The sequence below is a fragment of the Sinohyriopsis cumingii genome, chromosome 4 (assembly GCF_028554795.1).
Source record: "Sinohyriopsis cumingii isolate HCF-2022 chromosome 4, ASM2855479v2, whole genome shotgun sequence".
NCBI lineage: Eukaryota > Metazoa > Mollusca > Bivalvia > Unionida > Unionidae > Sinohyriopsis > Sinohyriopsis cumingii.
This window is the reverse complement of record NC_142964.1, coordinates 126,272,111-126,292,431: the sequence shown is the minus strand read 5'-3', so window position 1 is coordinate 126,292,431 and position 20,321 is coordinate 126,272,111. Positions and strand designations below refer to the sequence as shown.

Below are 20,321 nucleotides of genomic sequence, written 5' to 3'. Positions count from 1 at the left end.
GTTGCTAACTGAAATGAATAATGTCTGGAAGTAACACCAAAACTGTTGTTATTATTAACCGCTCCGGTAGCTTAGTGGTTAGAGTGTCCGCCTCGGATGCGGGAGGTATCCGGTTTGAACCCCGGCCGAGTCATTCCAAAGACATAAAAATGTTACGAACAGTTGCCTCGCTTGGCGGTCAGCATTAAGAGGTTAGTGTTACGACTGGTCCGCCTGGTGTCAGGATAATGTGACTGGGTGTTACATTATGCTATATGTCTGCGGCATGATGTCCCAGTGCTAACTGCCACACTGCAGACATCGTAGCGATGTGGCTGATAAATTGTTCAAGTTACGTTACAAATCCAAATCACACGCAAACACGTTATTATTATTATTATTATTATTATTATTATTATTATTATTATCATCATCGTCATCATCATCATCATCATCAGTAGTAGTAGTAGTAGTAGCAGCAGTAGTAGTAGTAGTAGTAGTAGCACTTATGAAACTCAGGTAGCATTTGTACAAAATAATAGTAGTATTCCAAATAAGTTCCAATATTGAATATGTTGATGTGCCTGTAGTCTCTAATGTGCTTATGTGCCAATAGCCTTAAGTCTTTGATGTATCACAATAATATAATTAATAAATTCCGTTGTCTGAATTCACTATAATTCCAAATGAATGTTTCTGTCCAAGAATATTAATGAGCGCTTTGTAATTCCAATGAATAATAATTTAAATAAATAAATCCACCCAAATGAAATGCTTAATACGACAAGACTGATTTTGTTTCAAGATGATAAGGTAACAATAATTTCTACAGCGAACAACGTTAAATATATAAAATTAAGGCACAATAACAGAACCAGAATATCGGTCAACCTTCTCTCTAAAACATTCAAAATTGTCAACAGGTTTAGACAGTTCGAAGTGAAAATCTGATATCCCACGCAAAGACGCAAATAAACATGACCTCCTTTGTTGAAATTATATGAATATTTAATCCATAGAGAAGTGTTAGCTATGTATTTGTTGCTTACAATATAAATATTCTGATCAGGTATACTTTGGACTTGATTTTTGACAAAGTCAAGTACTAAATACAAACGTATGTAGCGTACAATTATTAAGAAAAGCCAGCAAATAATACAAAATTAAATAAACATAACGATAGATAGATAGATAGATAAACAGATAGATACCCTTATCTCTCCACGACCTCCATCTTTGACTCACCTTGTAAATCTTTTGTTAATTCTCACGTATATACATATACATGGATGCCTCGGATTTGCCCTCTAAACATATTTTGGCCTACATCAGTAAAACCTAATAGCTGACCACTACATATTTGCCCCCACCCCCTACAATATAATTATGCGGGCACCTCTGCTCGGATTGACACCTCTAAGGGCAAGATAATTATTCTGCAATGGTTATATGGTACCTCTGACTATACTTGTACTTTTTGGAGAAATGCTTGCAGAAAAGTAATAGTGTTTCCAAACTACTATACAGAACAGCGCATTTGATTTACAGTTGTTAATGTCCATGCACCATCCCGGCAGTTCTTAAAACTTAAACTGTCTCAGTAACAAAAGAAATAGAACATACTTGATCAAAACTTGTTCTCTGGATACGTATTTAAAATTTTATATTATTTAAGATTACTGGAATCTATCAGGGTTTTATATTGATTAGTGTCTACCCTTCATATAATTTAAGATTACTGGAATATATCAGGTTGTTTTTCCAGACTAATATCTCACATTTCAGTTTTCCATATTGAATTCTCTGCAGGCTAATTTGAAAGTTGATAGCAATTTGGAGTTTGCTTTTCTTGTTTTCTTACTATTGTCCTTCTTTGTTTGAATTTTTTAATTTTGTTATGATCGCAAGTTAGATTGGTGCTTGGGTTTTGTGCCCTCTAGAAATAAAGTGTTAGTAGTAGTACTAATATTAGTAGCTTTTACTGATGACTCCCATCGTACCTCCGTCCGCATGGTCTGTCAGTAGCTTCCCGTGGGTCGATGGTTCTTCACCAGGGTTTTCTCGGGTTCTTCCTTCACTATTATTATTATTATTATTATTAATTATTATTATTATTAAGCAACCGGGACATTGCACACACATTTGGCAACATTTATCCATAACAGAGACTTTACATGCACAGATTAGACAATATTTGTGCAGAAAGAGGCCCTTGATACATATTTGATTTTATTCCTATAGAACGGAGACCTTCCAATATTACTAAATGATTTTTCTGACACTACTGCAAGTAAACACAGCCTTAAGACAGCCTTGCCACAGTTTTTGTAATCCATCATGTTTCCTTTCCTTTATCTTGCGATTACTTGAGTTTACATGATAATGAAAACTTTATTACTTCCAATAATATGGTGGCAGTTGAGATCATGTTAGCAGTGGTCGAACTAGCAAGGCAATAGAGAGCTATTTCGGGTCTTGGGGGTAAAAAAAAACCCACCTGGGTCTCTCCTAGTTTTCACCGAAACAAAAATTTTCTTTTATAAAATTATAAAGTATTGTTAGGCCCGAGCCCCCTTACGGGCCCGGGCCCCGGGAATATATCCTCGGTTGCCCCCCCCCCCCTTATCGGCCCTGCGTACTAGTAGCAATAGTAGCAGTATTAGTTGACATGGTGGTGGTGGTAATTGTGGCAAAAGTGGTAAAAGAAGAAGTGGCGGAGGAGGTGATGTGATGAATGTTTAGAAGCATTGCTAGAAACGGCAGCTTCTTTTTCTGTAAATTATTATACGAAAGTAAATGTAGAAGATGACAAAAAATAGAAGTCGCGTCACCACTCAAAAGCGTACTTGAACATGACGAATCTACATCGGCAAAATATTTGTTGTAAAGGTCATCTACAGCACGTCTGACAGAACTAACATAATGAAATTCTGTGAAACTAACGCTTATCTTGCACAGAGGCAACTGAGCTGATGACGAGAACCAGCTAATTGCAGACGACATTTATTGGTAATAAAAGTGCGCCAGTTAGTTATATGCCATGCAGCTAATGATATCAACATCAAACCTTGACCAGTTGTTGTTACATCTTTCCAAGTGGTTAGACTCCTCAATAAGAATTTAATTGTATTCTGTCCAGGACTTTACTCAAGAGAATCATACAGTTAAATATGTAAATCTACCGAAAATAACATTTTTTAAACAAATATAAACCAAATATGCGAGTTATGGACAAACGCATCTTACAAAGGCGTCATACCCAGGTTCTAATGTCAGATCTTCCCCAAAGGTCAAGTTATGGAGAGGACCAGGGCTTCAACATTGTAGCACGATTTTGAACAACATTTACAGCCCCGATTTAAAATTTGTAATATGTACACAGTAATTGTCTATTATTTTCTTCAAAATTTAATCAGACTATGAAATACTCTAAATATAGTGCCATAAATTTCATCGCTGCGGTTTCCCTACTCAACACAAAATGTACAGGTCCCAGATTTTATTTTCATTCATGCAACGGGTAGATATCGTCTATGGTAGATTTTACAACTGAAATTTATCATTTAATTAAAATAATTTCCTGGGTTGCGACCCAAATGCCATTTAAAATCTATTAAACTTTACCATATCACATTGCAATACGATTGGAATGACAATCATTTTTCCAGGTCATGAATGAGCGCCCTCCGTTTAAACCCCTTTTAGTACCTGTGTTACTCGTTTAAGCATACGTACTAGGTCGGTATCGCGTGCCTCCTAAGTTGATAAGTAGCATCAATTGTAAAGGACTATACGAAACAAGGACCATTTTATGCCCCCTTTTTTATGGGGGGAAAAAATTTTTTGTAAATATCACAAGTCTGTGTCTCATTGTATTATTCGATGTATAAATGACCCTATTCTGCATTAAATATACATATACATTTCTTTTTCATACCCAAACACGATCTTTGAACATGGTCTGGTAAGGGAAATTGAAGAGAAAATGTTACATTTGAGCAACTTGAAACTAGAAATAAGATATAAGCGCAGGCTTGATCAGACAAGGTATTTACACTGATTGATTAATTTTTAATACAATATTTAGGTTCTCGTGTTAACTTATGTGTTCACGGTTGCGCTAATCACTAAAACTTAAAACAATCTTGAATTCTGATGTCTATGTATCATTGTCGTAGTTTTCCCTGTTGCACCGTAGCTGCCTACGTATCGCTAAGCGTGAGCAATTAGACCCGCATTACTAGAGTGCGCTATATTATTTCCTTCATTATTGTATTTAAACAAATTCCTGGAATATGTTATCGTGTCATCGATTTCCTCCTTAAATCAGTAATGAGAGAATATTTTTGTGGACATCAGTTCAAGTTATTAGCGTCTGAGAAAGTTATTCAGGAACGCTTTGTAACAGATAATGGCATCATTCTACACCCTGTGGCAAATGTGTGTAACTGATCCAAAAAACGAAATGCCACGTCCAGTTGTTTGGTTGAGTGTCGTTAACTCGATACTTAAGATTTAGAACCAGCATGGAAATTCCGTGTTTGGCTATGTTTTGCTTTTTGCAAGGGTACAAATAAAGGTTACTGACGGTTGTGCTTCGGTTGAGACTATAATTATGAAAAACTAAAGACCGCCTCAACACCTAAAACTACCAGCATTCTAGAAACTGGGCCTTTGCAGTAAATTTACAACAATCACTTCGGTTATCAAGAAGCAAGATACATTTTTGTCTCATATACATGTGTTGAATTTTATTTCAATTACAAATATGTTAGAAATTATGTAAGATCTGACCTCGGGACACAAAAAGAGACAAAGAGTGATAATTTATGTATCGGAAATAGCTATCTTGACAGACCGGAAGCTGTAGTTCTATCAGTCTCGTCTGGTATCGTCTCATCTTTTACCTGGTCTTGTTCGTTCTCTATTGACTCTGTATTTTAGCACGTATAAATAGATATACTCCAATCATTATCTCGTATACAAATATGATTCATGTGTTGACCGGAAGCTTGCAATAAAACTCAATCACTTTATGCATTTCAAAAGCGAACATTCACTCATTTGATCTTCACACACCCGCACGCACACACACCCCCCCCCCCCACATACATACATACATACATACCATGTGTGTGTAATTAAAATAATTAAAAGTACACATGTTTGTCAATACTTGTGTATTATGTATATCATATATATTTACGCATGCCTCTTTCTCTCTCTCTCTCTCTCTCTCTCTCTCTCTCTCTCTCTCTCTCTCTCTCTATATATATATATATATATATATATATATATATATATATATATATATATATATATATATATATATATGCATGCTCTTAAGTCTTGACCTCGACTTACTACAACCTCTAAGTATGTAATATCCACGTTCACCTTTTTAATCGTCAAATCCCTTTCGTGAGGCAGGCATATCAAAGTAATATAAACCTATTACAATTTAACTTGATATATATTCATAATTATCGTTTGGAATTCCCTGCAATGAAATACACTACAATGACCTTTTACTTCGGCAAATATTTTGGTTCAAATTTTATATAACAATTTATTCCAAAGTCATTTCTAATTTGACAAACAGTTTCAATCGTTTAGCCACATACTTAAAGTAACTTGGTTAAAGTTATCTATTAAACGGTGGCTTAGAAATGAGAATCCTAATTCTGAATACAGATCCAATCAAAAGGACACCTTTTAGGCGCAAGTTAATATGACTCCCATTTGTTTAATCTGCCAGTACATATGAGTATATACCGTGATACAGAGAAAAAGTAAGGGATGACAGAGAGAAGTGGTGGGTGGGTCAACGAAAGTATATATAAACAGAGAAATACGAATGTGGATATACTGTAAGCAGGTCAGGAATATTGTTCTTCGTTGTATCGTAAAAGCCATTTAAATTACTATTCTAGAACCTGATTTTCAGTTTGAATACGTTGCTTACTAATCTAATTAATCTTTTAGATTATACAAAAGAAACAAAATATGTTTAAGAACATGTCTACCGACTCGATTATCTACAGAAATCCAATACGTAAAATACGTGTATTTCATAATTGTGATTTGTAGCAAAAGAACAAGCAAAAAGGGTGCCATTTGTAAACATGTTTCGTAGTAAGAATATATGGCAACACATTGTAGGTATAAAATTCCGTCTTCAAAGCCATTTTTTAAAATTATTTTTTAATTATTTTTTTTTTACACCGGGGAAGAAGTAGAGGACGATTTGAATACATAATGTCGTAAATTTTGTTTTATCAGCAAAACGTCAGCTGAAGACCCTACTGTGTATACTGGTGGTTGATTGCTGTCGTCTCTCGCACACATGAAACACTTCGTATCAACCGTTGTTTTAAAGTGCTAGACCTACTGACCTACTTTATACTGGTCCGTTGGAACTTAGAAAGTTTTACGAGCTATTAAATGAAATAGTTCCGTATTTTTGCTTTGAATTTATACAAAGATGTCTGAATTTCGTATCCGTAAAGAGGTCAACAGGTACGTCTGACGGATAATATAGCTACACGTACTTGGACAACGGAACATTTAGCGAAACTTTTGACAGAAAATCATGATGGTCTTTTTTTTTGGGGGGGGGGCTGTGCCTAGGGGATCGTTTGGTGGGTATGTGCTTGAAGGGGGATATCAGTTGGGAGTACCTTTGGATTAACTACGCAAGTGAAACTTGATGTCTTTTATATCTTCAATCAAGTTTCTCATCACCTTGATAAATATTACAATTGTTTCAGAAATAACAATGGATCAAACCAAGTTGTCGGAGTTAATATATAAAAAAATTCATTCCACATCTTTAAAATTCTTTTAGCTAAATATATGCTTCCATTTTTTCCACAGGTAATAAATGAACGTATAAACTGAACACACACACACACACGATAACAGTGTTCCTGTATCAGATGGGTTTGGGGGACAAATTTACAAATATATCACCACATGCAATCAGTCATGCATTAATTGGGATGTTGTATTCTCTACGTTCGCATTTAACAACTTATTAAACTAACTCTAACTCTCTCTCTCTCTCTCTCTGTCTCTCTCTGTCTCTCTCTCTCTCTCAAACACACACACACACAGATAGTAATATTTAAGCTTGCCTTTATGCTACCTATTGTCTGCAAACTAGACACGTAATTCATAACAAAAGAAACTTTTAAGTTGTAATCATGATTCCACCCCTTTCGACTTGTGCATTAAATATGATTGAAATAAAATGTGGTAGATCTAATGGACTTACTTACCTAGAGCTTCTCTCTTTAACGTCGCGTTTGATTTTATAAATGGAGAAAGAAAGTAGATATATATATATAATATGTTTATTTCATCAAATATAAAATCTTTGATAAATAATGTAAGCTTGAATGCAAACAATGAAAGAGTTGTAAAATGAAAGCACGAGGATACACGTTCTTTCTCAATACACATGTAGGCTGCGTTACAAATAATTTGAGTGATGAAAACTATCACAAAGCAACGATATAAAGGAATGTTCGGGACAAATTTTGACTAGAAAATCAGTACATAATCAATTATAAAAAACACAGTAGAAAATAAATAAATGCTACGATTACAGGCATCAATGTGTGTCATCTTTATATTAAAACCTTCTTCTGCACAAAAAGAATTATAATTTGTTTTTTAAAAAGATTGAATTTAACAGTGTCATTCACTTTTTCAAATTATTTATAGGAACGGTATATCGTCAGGTATAAAGTCATTTAAAACTGTATTTTTACGGATATGAAGTTTCTGCTTCAATTCAACAGTAATGGAGCTATATGCAAACTAGGGAATTTTGTTTAAAAGGACATTTTTGGTATAAATATCTCTTTATCTAACAGCATACAGCAGAAAAACTAAAAATGTGACATATGTATTATGATTACGATAACATTAAAACTGTACTAACACATTTGAGAAAAAAGACAGTTTAAAGGTAGCATTGTATAGATATCTAAAAATAATACTACGTTCCATCTTTGCGCAATGCAATAAAAATTCAAAGCAAAAGAAAATTGATATATCAAACAATGTTAAATAAAAAATTCTATCAATAAATTACGTTCATTGCACAACTATAACAAGCAACTGGATTTCTTGTGATTATTGCATACCAATCGTGTGTGTATATATATATATATATATATATATATATATATATATATATATATATATATATATATATATATATATATATATATATATACTAACGGCGACATAAAAATGCTGATACTTGCATATCACCTACTAATGAATGTGATCAAACAACCTCAACCGTCGAAACTTGTGACCGGAATCAAACTTCGTATGTGAGTAACAATTTCAGCCTGATGCATCTCAAAGACCTAATCTAGGTTAAATAAAACAAACGGACTTCTCTGTAATGATAAATCAAGCACGATACATATGAGTGTTCAATCTACTCTAATAAAAATTTTGAATACAGGTTTCTGATTCGGTATCGAATTTAACGGTAATTAATCAAACTTGCCTCAGAATAAATTTTGACCGAGAACCAAGCCATTTGCGAGATAATGCCATCTAACAGCTTAGATCACGTGCTGTTTAGTTTCAGCATATAAACTCCAGGAGTCTAGTGTAATTAGATAAAAGCGCTGCATAATCAACAAAGTTTAAATAGCCCATGCCCTTCATACCCCTCATTGTTGATTCAATTGGAGAGTTACTATGTACCCTGCCAACAGTAACAATTATCATCTCGATATTTGCCGAAGCTGTTCTCTTGAGTTCCAGCTGAAGAGATATTGAATTGTGTACATCGGCGTCAATAAACATTACTGCAATTTTCCTGGCATTTGGACGGCCGCCGTTTCCAGGAGTAAAACTGTGGATCCTCATCTTCCGAACCAAAGAACCAAGACTCTCCTCAAGTTGTGCGTCCATTTTGTTGAGAAGATCAGATGGGTCTTCTAGTCTTACAAGCGGTGTATCCATTCGGTTGTGACAATTCTCCATCAAGATACCGATATTGGTGTAGGTCTGTCTGTCTGTCTTACTTTGATTTAACTGCAAAACTAAGTTGTAAATTACACTCAGAGTTTCAAATGTTCGCTTTGTTCCGATTCCGTTGGAATCGAGGACAAACATTATATCGGATGATTTGTCGTTCTTGCAATGATCTGCAAAGAGAATAAAACTAAATATGAATTCATTTATAATTATAAGAATGATACAATTAAGTACGATCTATGATTATATTACTTTTGTGTAAAGTTGAAACCAGTATAACACAAACGGAACTTGTATTTGTTTTCATTTTTTTTTTTGTATTTTGTCTATAAAAAGACCCAACACTTTTTTTCTTAAAGCGTTTCGAACCAAAATACCAATATATAATATTTTCCTCAAAATATGAGCGACTGGGATTAAAAAAGGAACAAAACCTGAATTAGACACAGCGAGCATTCACTTACATGTAGCAGTAGGGTCTCTCGAAACGTCGATCACAGTTTCTACTGGAACAAAAGAAAAACATCGTTGTTACAATTCACAAGGTTATTTAAATAATGTTAGGCAGTTTTATTGCATCATTCACGGAAAAAAGTTTTGCTGTGCTATATCCTGGAGGCTGTTTCTTATAAATAATGTTAAACTGTCTTATCGTATCATTGTCGTAAATCGTGGCTGTGCTACAATATAATGGGTATTGGATATATTTTGATCCTAGGCTAGCTTCAAGATGCAAATTTAGTCTTATAGTTCACACACACACACACACACACGCGCGCGCGTGTGTGTGTATGTGTGTGTGTGTGTGTTCACGGGTTCTTCGAACACATAAGGAAGTATAAATGTCGATGAACGAAAATACTAAATGTATCTGATAGAGGCTTGTTTTTTTATATATTTATAGCTTTACAAAAAACTGAAGTATTCCTGATTTATTAAATATATTACCTTGATAAATTCTCATGTGTATTCCCTTTCGAACAATTTTAAATTTGACTATTACCTTTGCACGTTTTAACGGCTATAATATCCTTGATTGACGTTAGTGCATTGTAATCATCCACTTGGAACATAAAAGCTTCATTGGGATCGCTGGCGATCATGGCCAGTTCCTTTGTATCCACATCGTGACCAATACCAATCGCAAACAAGTATACTCCTTGTTTCTGGAGAGCAATGGCTTCTTGTTCCGTCTTCCTGATGTCCATAGACTGACCATCTGTCATCACTATCGCAACATGGGCAACTTCCGGTCTCGCAGTTTGTGGGGAGAACCCGCGAGTGCGGATGTATTCCAAGGTGCTCCCGGTTTTCGTTCCCCCAGTCAGATAGGGAATGGTATCAATTTTCTCAAGAAGACCCTTCTTCTCGTGGAAACCATCAAGAGGGATAACTGGGTGTATCCCATCACTGAATGTAACCACAGCTACCCGTGTTTTGTTTGGTCCAATGTCAAAATGATCTACAACGTCCTTCACAAAATTGAGTTGCTTTTTGAAGTTCGGCATCCATATACTGCTGGACGAATCGAGTACGAAATAAACATCAGCAGGTTTGCCGCTGCAGTCTAGAATAACATACATATTTATTTGCCATTTATTCAATATTTAGCCTTTGCTTAAATCGTAGATAAACAACATTTCATAAAATTATACGAGCACGCAATTTGGTATTTTTATTTTTTATTTTGTTGCATGTTTCATATTCTTATTACTGCATATTTCACATTTCATTATCTTATATATCGTGTTTTGAAAGACGAAGAAGAAGAAGAAGAAGAAAAAGAAGAAGAAGAAGAAGATGATGATGATGATGATGATTTTCTTATTCGGTATTCTAAGACCTTGGCCTAAAGGTGCAATTAATTAGGAAAATAATACATAACACCGATGGAAGGTCACATAATGATTAAAACTCTATAATCTTCATTCATTGATATATGCTAATAATTATGTACAAAGATATAATAACTGTTACAGATTATGGAAACCATTACATTGCATTTATGAACAGAGATATATAATTATTTCCTAAGATTAACTTCATCCACGAGATAATTTTAATTACGTTCCATTATGGCCTTAAAAGCTTAATTTGATATGAAGCTTACATAGTTGCCCCATGTAGGAATGCACCATAGAAAGGCCGGAAGATGTTTTAAAATTAAACATTAAATAACAGAGTATACAGCAACATGAAATGATATTCCTCTGCCATACATACACTGCACATTTGACACAGTCTATTTTTATATTCATCGACCATACCTTCACTACACATTTCACAAGTCTAATCTATATTTATGTTTATCTATCATATATCTTCACTGCACATTTGACACAGTCTATGTTTATATTTAATATATTTATATATTTGCACATTCGTTCCACGACCAAATTCAATAGGTATAATTATGTAGCATTTCAATCTATTTCACTAACGTCAAATTGCCATTATTGTAAAACAATGTCACGATATTGACATTATGGTACAGCAGTGTCACGATAATGTCATTATTGTACAGCAATGTCACGATATTTACATTATTGTACAGCAGTGACACGATATTGACATTTAGTGCACAGCAATGTCACGACATTGTTGTCGAGTCACGATTTTGCCATTGTTTTGTAGCAATGTCACGATATTGCCATTATTGTACAGCAGTGTCACGATATTGTTGTCGAGTCACGATATTGCCATTATACAGCAATGTCCTGATACTTTTGTCTAAACAGCATATGCTATAACTAGATTTACTTTTATCTCTTCTTTTTTCCTTCCTTCTATTTTGCATATAATTATATTCCTCAACATATGCTAAAAAAAATAAACGAAAAATGGGAGTTCAGTTACGGTTTATCACAGATAAAATATGAAAAAGACAAAATGTGCAATAAACTTATTCTCTTTGTAATCTGAGTTCACATGAATGATCGTTCTATTAACAGTCACGTTGCAATTTATGTTCAATAAGAAATCACTTTTGACAAAACAATTAGGGGGCTGTCTATAAGTACTTACGTGCATTTTTACAAAACTTAGTATGAACATTTTCTACAGCGGTATTATGAATCACCATGATTCACACATATAATGTATAATTGAAAAATGATATAAATTTGTTGTCAGCAAACTTGACAAGCACACGAAGAGACACGTTAAAATTAGATTACAACTTTAGGTGTATGTTGTTTGTTCCACTGATTACTCCTAACTGCCGAGGCCCAGATATGTTGGCGCATTATGCAGTTGTATATATGGGTCTTTGAAGTTTCAAGTTGTATTCGACTTTTAACCAGTGTATACGGTATTTCAATTTTGCTTTATGTATTGATAACGTCCGGACGACCGCTTGTAAATGTTATCGTGTTAGTAAAAGGCAAATAAATCTTTTTAAAGTTTTATTTTAAGCTTTATAATGAAAAATAAAATATGTGAATTACTGACAACGAAAACGACAGTCACTTGTTTGTTACTCACGAAGTAGTATACTTTGTCAATATATGAAAAGGCGCAATTGTTTTGTTACATGCATCTCTGGTTTTTTTTTTTTTTGTGGATAAAATATAAAGCGATTTGCAAAACTAAAAAATGAAGATTACAAAATATTTAAATACTGACCTTTTTGTATCAACTGCAAGTCTGGTTGTGGCTTGTATGGCTGTTCTGATTGGAAACCTGTAATTCACGAGATACGCGGTTTGTTAAAATACCTCATGTGTTCAGATAAACATATTTTCAGTCAAATAATTAATTAATAAAAGTTACGATCCATATTAAATGATCGAACCTATTAGTTAGAGAAATCAGGTAGAATCTAAAAACAAGCAAATTCCTTCAAGATATGCCGAGATATCATAATATGTATTTCATAAAACTTCACAAGTTTGCCGTGCCTCCACGATGTTAAACTGATCACAGCAGTATGAAACTACCGGTATCGCATTTAAAATTAACAATTTATTTAAAATCAAACTTTTACAGATATTTTAACTCATCAAACCACATTAAATCCCTCCTGGATTATCTCAGATTATTTTTTTTTAAAATGCTAACGAATACTACTTAGCACAAGATACAAGATGGCTGAAGCATCGGTACATAGAGACGGTTAGATAGCATAGCCAGCATGTAAAAGCATTTCCATTCTCTTTTATAATCGGTGAATGAAGTTTATAGGGATGAAATCTGAAATATATTTCATAGAATTGCTTCCGTTGTACATCTGTCGAAATGAAAGACAGTTTGAATAGAAAATAGATGACGACCTTTTCTCTCTTATATAATTAGTGTGTGTGTGTGTGTGTGAGAGAGAGAGAGAGAGAGAGAGAGAGAGAGAGAGAGAGAGAGAGAGAGAGAGAGAGAGAAGAGTAATGTACCCACCATCGCATGCCGTCTCTGTTAATGATTCTCTTATTGAATCCAGTGCGGAATAATCACTGACTTCAAACACATATTTTTCGGATGGTTTACTGGCCATCGCCTTCAGTTCTATTTCCTTTACCCCTGATCCAACGCCTATGGAGAACATGGTGATACCCTGACTCTGGGCAATCGATGCTTCAATGGCTGTAGAATGCGGCTTGAAGGAATATCCATCAGTGATAACAACCATTATTTTTGCTACTCCCAATCTTCCGCCGTTGACATCTAAAAACATGTTATCACGTGCATACTGTATCGCTTTGTCCGTTTCTGTGCCACCAGTGTTGTACCGGATGTTTCTGATCGCTGTTTGCATTGACTCTTTATTCTGGTAGTCTTTGAGATGGAACTGTGGGTATACGTTAGTATTGAACGTCACAACTCCAATCTGGACATAAGGTTTGCCAACATGGAAACTTTCTATTAGTTTATGTACGAACTTCAACTGTTCATTGAAATCGTCCTCCCAGATACTGGCAGACGAATCCAAGACAAATATAATGTCTGCCTGCTTTCCGGTGCATGGCATATCACCTGAAAGTTAGAACATGAAGTCAACTTGCACAGATCGATTCTAATAAAGCAAACGACAACGAAAGAGGTTCACGATTTTTAACAAATACGTTAACATACAACGTCAGATTCTTGCATACAGAATTATGATGCAAATAATCGATTCTTCCACAGAAGGGATTTTGTCCTTTAAGAAAATGTTTAATAATAAGATTTTACAATTCTATATCGATTACTCCTTTATCATGCCATGAATTATGTTATCAGAGGTAATCAGGTAAGAGTTTAAAAGCATTCATCTCTTTTCTAACATAGAGGTTCGCACGGTGTACTGATCGATCATCCGGAAAGTAGAAACGTTTCTCCTGATATTTAATCTTGTGATAAATAGAGGTAACCTCTTCTTCATCTACAACATAAACAACAAATTGTAAATTTCCCAAAATTGTAGCATTTAAAAAATCTTGCTTTGTTTACTCTCTATATGTCTTATTACCTGTCATAAGTATCAGAAAAAGTAACCCTGTAAGCTTTAGGACATACAATCATCTGAAGGGTGTTAACTATCGAAATTGTACCTAACGGATGCATTTCTATTTTTGTATATGGTATCTTCTTGGACAAGAAACCTCAGTCAATAGAAACTCGTGTCTAGTATGAATTTGTACCTGCGCTCTTGAAGTCTAAATGTAAGCCTGCTAGTACAGTGAATATTTCAACACGATTTTCTCATTACTAGTAATTCATGAGTTTTCAAATGAACTGCAAAAAGTATGAACAGCTGATAATAACAAAACTGAAAATAGAAGTTTTACTCCAGCTGTTTCATATTTGGGACAGATGACTCATTTATAAGTGTAATTTAAACATTTCCTTCAAATTATTCCGAAACTAATTTTGAAAATTGAGCTGATTCATTGCACAAATAAACATTATGCACCCTTCCCCCCTCCCAATTGTTCTTTAAATTTTACGAAATTGGTTAGATAACTGTTATGACATAGGGTTCGACTGCCATGGTACTGATATGAGGACATTTACCTTTAAAAGTCAACGCTGCAAGTGGTGGAGCATATTAAACATAGATTTATATGGCACTACTTGTCCCTAAATTTTTTATTCCTGCTTCACGAAGTGACTCAGTCATTTGTATTCTTTATAAGGTTGGTTTGTGCACTGCTTGCTATTAAGCTTCCATATTTTTATATGGTTGGAAGTGAGCATTAGTTCGTTTTTTTTTTATAGCTTTGTTTAGTTTTGTTTTCGGAAACTTCATATTGACCGGCAAAACTCGTCTGGTATACTATAAATAAAAGCTACAAATCCATGTACATTCTTAGGGAAACATACCTGTTATTTCACTGGAATAGCAGCACAAAGCCAGTATCTATGAAGAAAACAAAATATGACGATAACAGTCATAAACTAAAGAAAATAATAATAATAATAATAATAATAATAATAATAAGAAGAAGAAGAAGAAGAACGTTGATGATGATGATAAACCTTTAAGATAACTTTAATAATATTAAAGTAGACGACTCGACAACGACGTCTGAAGCATCGCTGTCTTGCATATTTACCCCAATAATACACAAACATATATGTATCGTTTAATTTTAAATTACAAATATTCCAACTTTTTTTAATACAAACAATAAGAATTTTGAATAATTCTGAAACAAGGATCGCAATGAATTATCATCTGAAAGACAAACCTAATGAACTTACCAACATAAAATGTGTCCTTAATAAAGACATATTGGGTCTCCCACTACAACAAAAGGAAAGATAAACGTTTTCTCCTTAGTTCGCGAGAAAGCTGCAGCGATTTTGGACGCTTGAGTGATTGTCGCTGGTCCCTCTGATAGTGTAGTTATCATTGCGAATCCCAGCTTTTATATCGTCTGTGGGATTGCTCTTATTCACCAAATGAACTACGTAACACATAACGTGTATGCTCTCTCGCATCGGCCTTATCTGTTCTCCAGGTCACAGGTACAGAGTGAGAATTAGTGGCTATTGTGTGGGTTGACTAAACGTTCGCATTTCACACAGCTGCAACATAGCAAATTCATTAATTAAAAAGATCTTACCAGTCATGTTCAGGATGACTTCCTCCCTGTAAGTTTCAAAGTTTAGTTGAAAAATTGTAAAAATGAACATGTTTATATATATATATATATATATATATATATATATATATATATATATATATATATATATATATATATATATATATATATATATGAGCATCGTGTTTGTTTTCTGATGCTATGAGGCCGTTCTTTTTAAGGCAGGAATGTGCGTTTGATTAAGAATTTTAACGTAGCTTTAACAATTGTTCAGTCATATCGCTACGTTGTCTGCAGTGTAGCAGCTTATAGTGATGTCTAACACTGGGGCATCATGCAGCAGCCATATATTATGATGTCCCACCTAATCACATTATCCTCACACCAGGCCGACCAGTACTAACACTAAACTCTTAACGCTGAGCACCTAGCGAGGCAGCTGTTAGTACCATTTTTGTAAGTCGTTGGTATGACTCGGCCGGTGTTCGAACCCACGACCTCTCACTTCCAAGGCGGACGCTCTAACCACTAGGCCACTGGAGCGGTTTTAAGGCAGGAAACAAAATTATCTAATTATGCGCGTGGTCCTTCGTGCTTACGGATAACGTTTGAAAATGTGTGCGCGCACACACACAGACACACACACACACGTGCGCGCGCGCGCGTGTGTGTTCCATGCTGGAATCGAACCAGTGACGTGAATAACAAGCTCATATTGCCTAGATCTCATGTATAACGACCTTATCCACTCGTATAAAAGCTGAAACAACAAAAAAATAATGGGAAAAAAATGAAAGGATTTCAAAGTACACGAAACTTACTTGATAGGTAAGGGGATTATAGTACTCGTATTGTATACCTTTTGTTAACTTAATTTATTTAAATCTAAATCATTAGACCTGAAATTTGTTACTTTTAGTATGAGTGTCTGTGAGTGTCATATTTGCATTATTATATCCATATCATAATTTGTATATGAGTAACGCGTATAATAACATCCCATGATGTCAGAAAGAATGACGTGATAAATCATGCGCGGGAAAGGCTTAACGGCCCAGGCGTTCGAATATACTACAAAGTCATGCCCTACCCTATTGTGCGGTTTGGTAAAATTAAATCAGCAGTGTGTGTGTGTGTGTGTGTGTGTGTGTGTGTGTGTGTGTGATTAGGATTTTTAACGTAGCTTTAACAATTTTCAGGCATATCGCTACGATATCTGCAGCGTGTCAGTTTATAGTGATGTCTAGCACTGGGGCATCATGCCGCAGACATGTAGCATGTTGTCCCACCTTGTCACATTTTCCTGACACCAGGCCGACCAGTCCTAACAGTAACCTCTTAATGCTGAGCGCCAAGCGAGGCAGCTGTTAGTACCATTTTTGTAAGTCTTTGGTATGTCTCGGCCGGGTTTCGAACCCACGACCTCCAGCTTTTGAGGCGGACACTCTAACCACTAGACCACCGGAGCGGTCAGTATATTTTGTCATATGACAAACAGAATCTTACATGTGTACTTATTTCAAATGAAATTTATGAAACCGATTGAAGAACTTTAATATTTACTTTGCCAATGCTCGCAAAATATGGAAATCATTTTACTTAATGAATTTTATTAGAAATGAATTACTTCTTAATGTCCACGTATCTCTGTTTTTCATTGATAAAATCTCAAATTTATACAGTTTTGCTTCAAAACTGAGTTTGCACGATCGTTATATCAGCTGTTTTGTCCATGTTCATGGTCAGGTGCCATTTGCTAAGGATATCACTAAACACTGACCATCTTTAATTTAATTTTTGGGATTAAAAAAAAGAAAAGAATGACGTAGAAAGCAATGTCAGCCAATGTTAATCATGCAAATCTCGATCACGAAGCTATGTTTCTTTGCCAAACAGGCAGCAAGTTTGTGTATTACATATTGTTGTTTTGTGCAATGGTTCGTCGATATTTTTTGTAAGGCGTATATGTACAGAGGCAGGATAACCTGTACAAAATAAATTATTCCGATTCAGTAAGTCCAAGTATTACGCCTTTATTTTTTTAAAAGTATTTAGGGAGACAAAGTTTCAGGATAGGGTGCTTGAGTAGATATAAGGTAACAATGTTTGTTGTTGTTGTAGGGTTTAACGCCATTTTTCAGCACACGATAGGCTATACATGGCGGCCAGTATTAATGGTGGAGGAAGAACCCGGGAAAACCCCGAAAAGAACCACCGACCCACGAGAAGCTACTGGCAAGCTTTCTCACATACCCACATTGTCTGAATCCGAGACTCGAACCTACGCAGACAGAGGTGAGATGGCAGTGATCCGTAACGGAGAGCGCTTTAGACCACTCGGCCACTCGGGGCCCCTGTAACAATGTTTGCATTTAGAAGCTTTAAATTGCCGATTTCCGTGATTTTCTTTTTCTTGTCATGGTAGTTTAAACCACGTGACTGATCTAGTGAAAGGCTGCAGCTTGCTATATTCTTCTCAATGGCGGCTATACCGCTGACGTCAGCATGGCATTTAAAATGTCCTTAGAAATCCTATAATTGTAAATTATCCACTCCTAACGTCAACTTTTCGTGCGTGCTATTTTGCTTTTTTAAACGTGGCCCCACCTTATGCTGTTTGCAGCAGTGCTTGGGAATTTCGGCTACAATACGACTGTCTAATGAAACCCAACGATAAAAAACAGTGAATCTGAATGAGCTTTCAGTATATGCTTTCCTAAATTTGGACGCATATATTTTTCTGCAACGTCGATCTAGTACGAATTCCTAGTACTAACGACACCTGTAACATACAGCAAGCTAACAACAAAATACTCTTGTGAGAGAACTAAGCACTTGGTAGGGTTTATCTGTCTAGATGTATGTCACAGATCATACATTTACCACTGATTAAAAGTAACTTGATATATATTATTGTACGTCGTTGCAGTCACTCTTCACTCGCGATTAGTGAGAGAATCTAGATGTATGTGCTAGAACATACATTTCCCATACATCAAGTAACTTGATAGCAATCAGTGAGTGAAGTGTCGTAAATAATAAACTAGACTTCTCCTAAAAGGTGCGCACAAAAGAAGTTAATCAGATCCCAAACAGGAACCATAAGTAGCAATTATGAAAATTCCACCAGAAGTCACTACCGCCAAGGTTTATGCTTCTACTACGTGATCTAGAGGCTCAATGGAAAACTTAACTGGTATTTCCCATATTGACATTCTCTTTGGTAAATAGAGGATCTCAAAAGGATAATGATTTAATACTGAATTTATGAAATGTGTTGAATAAGGTCCAGCTTTTGCGAGCGTTGGCTAGCAAAAGCTGGATATCATTCAGCGAGTTTCATAAATTTAATATTGAATCATTACCATTTGTGAGATTCTTTTTATCACATAGTTTTCATTTCAGTGGAAATTATTTAGATAAAAAGAAGAACGAATAAGTTCGTTCATTCTGACAGACGTTGCACTTTTCATTTGTTGTGCGAATAAATAGTCACAAACAAAGTTGAACTAGTATTAACGTTTAAAAGTAGGTTATGCTGTTCTTACAATCATAAGTCAAAAAACAAGTGTTCTTCGGAATAAACGGAACATTTGACACAGACAAAATTATTTTTCAACACAGAATGCCCAATGCTCTTGATGTCTCATTGTTTGATGCAGTACCGGTTAGAATGCAGTAGACGGTCCATGGTTATGTAACCTAACATGTCACTCTCACAACTAAACATTACATTGTTTCGATATTCATATGAAAGAAGGTTTCCTGGATGCAGAAATTCCCCTATTTACTGTAATGAATTTGTGACCAGATATTTGCAGTATTTGATTTAGAACAGCAGACTACATAATATGTAAACAAATTTCACTTTAAACCCGAATTGCATCATATATTTACCGCGTAAATATGCAGTGGTTGGATAAACTTCTGTCAGTTGGCAGTCCAGTTTATGTCCACGTTCTTTTGTGAACAGAGGTGAGTGTATTTACTTCTGTAAGTTAACATTTAAACCACGCTTGTATACAGGGTGGATTCCATGCTTCGGGTTTACCGCCCCTCTCCAACCCCAACTTGCACATTCGCTATGAACTGAGCAATACCCTTAGTTTTATTTGTTGTTGTTGTTGTTCTTGTCTGTCTTGTCTTGGGGTTTTAGCCATTTTTCATGTTATGATATGTTATACATGACATAACAAGCCCATGCGGTGGTAAATTAGCCATATTCAGACAAACGAAACCATTTTTCCCCAATTCATTTCGTGAATCGAATCAAAAAATGGTGGCAAAAATGTTAATTGACCACAAAACATACCACAA

General features: G+C 35.1%; 1 protein-coding gene across 2 annotated transcripts; it reads right to left on the bottom strand.

The window, feature by feature from the left end:
- Nucleotides 1-7,318: 7,318 nt before the first annotated feature.
- Nucleotides 7,319-15,878, bottom strand: LOC149802057 (matrilin-1-like). Of its 2 annotated transcripts, none has more exons than XM_089956463.1 (7): nt 15,661-15,878; nt 15,280-15,316; nt 13,375-13,950; nt 12,613-12,669; nt 9,992-10,555; nt 9,453-9,491; nt 7,319-9,158 (listed from the first exon to the last, which is right to left on the bottom strand). In XM_089956463.1, exons 1-7 carry the CDS (start codon nt 15,688-15,690, stop codon nt 8,590-8,592), a joined length of 1,872 nt encoding a protein of 623 aa, XP_089812589.1. In that variant the 5' UTR covers nt 15,691-15,878; the 3' UTR covers nt 7,319-8,589. The 2 variants fall into 2 exon arrangements, with proteins under 2 accessions (XP_089812589.1, XP_089812588.1); XM_089956462.1 differs by having other exon boundaries at nt 9,453-9,494; nt 15,661-15,872.
- Nucleotides 15,879-20,321: the final 4,443 nt, after the last annotated feature.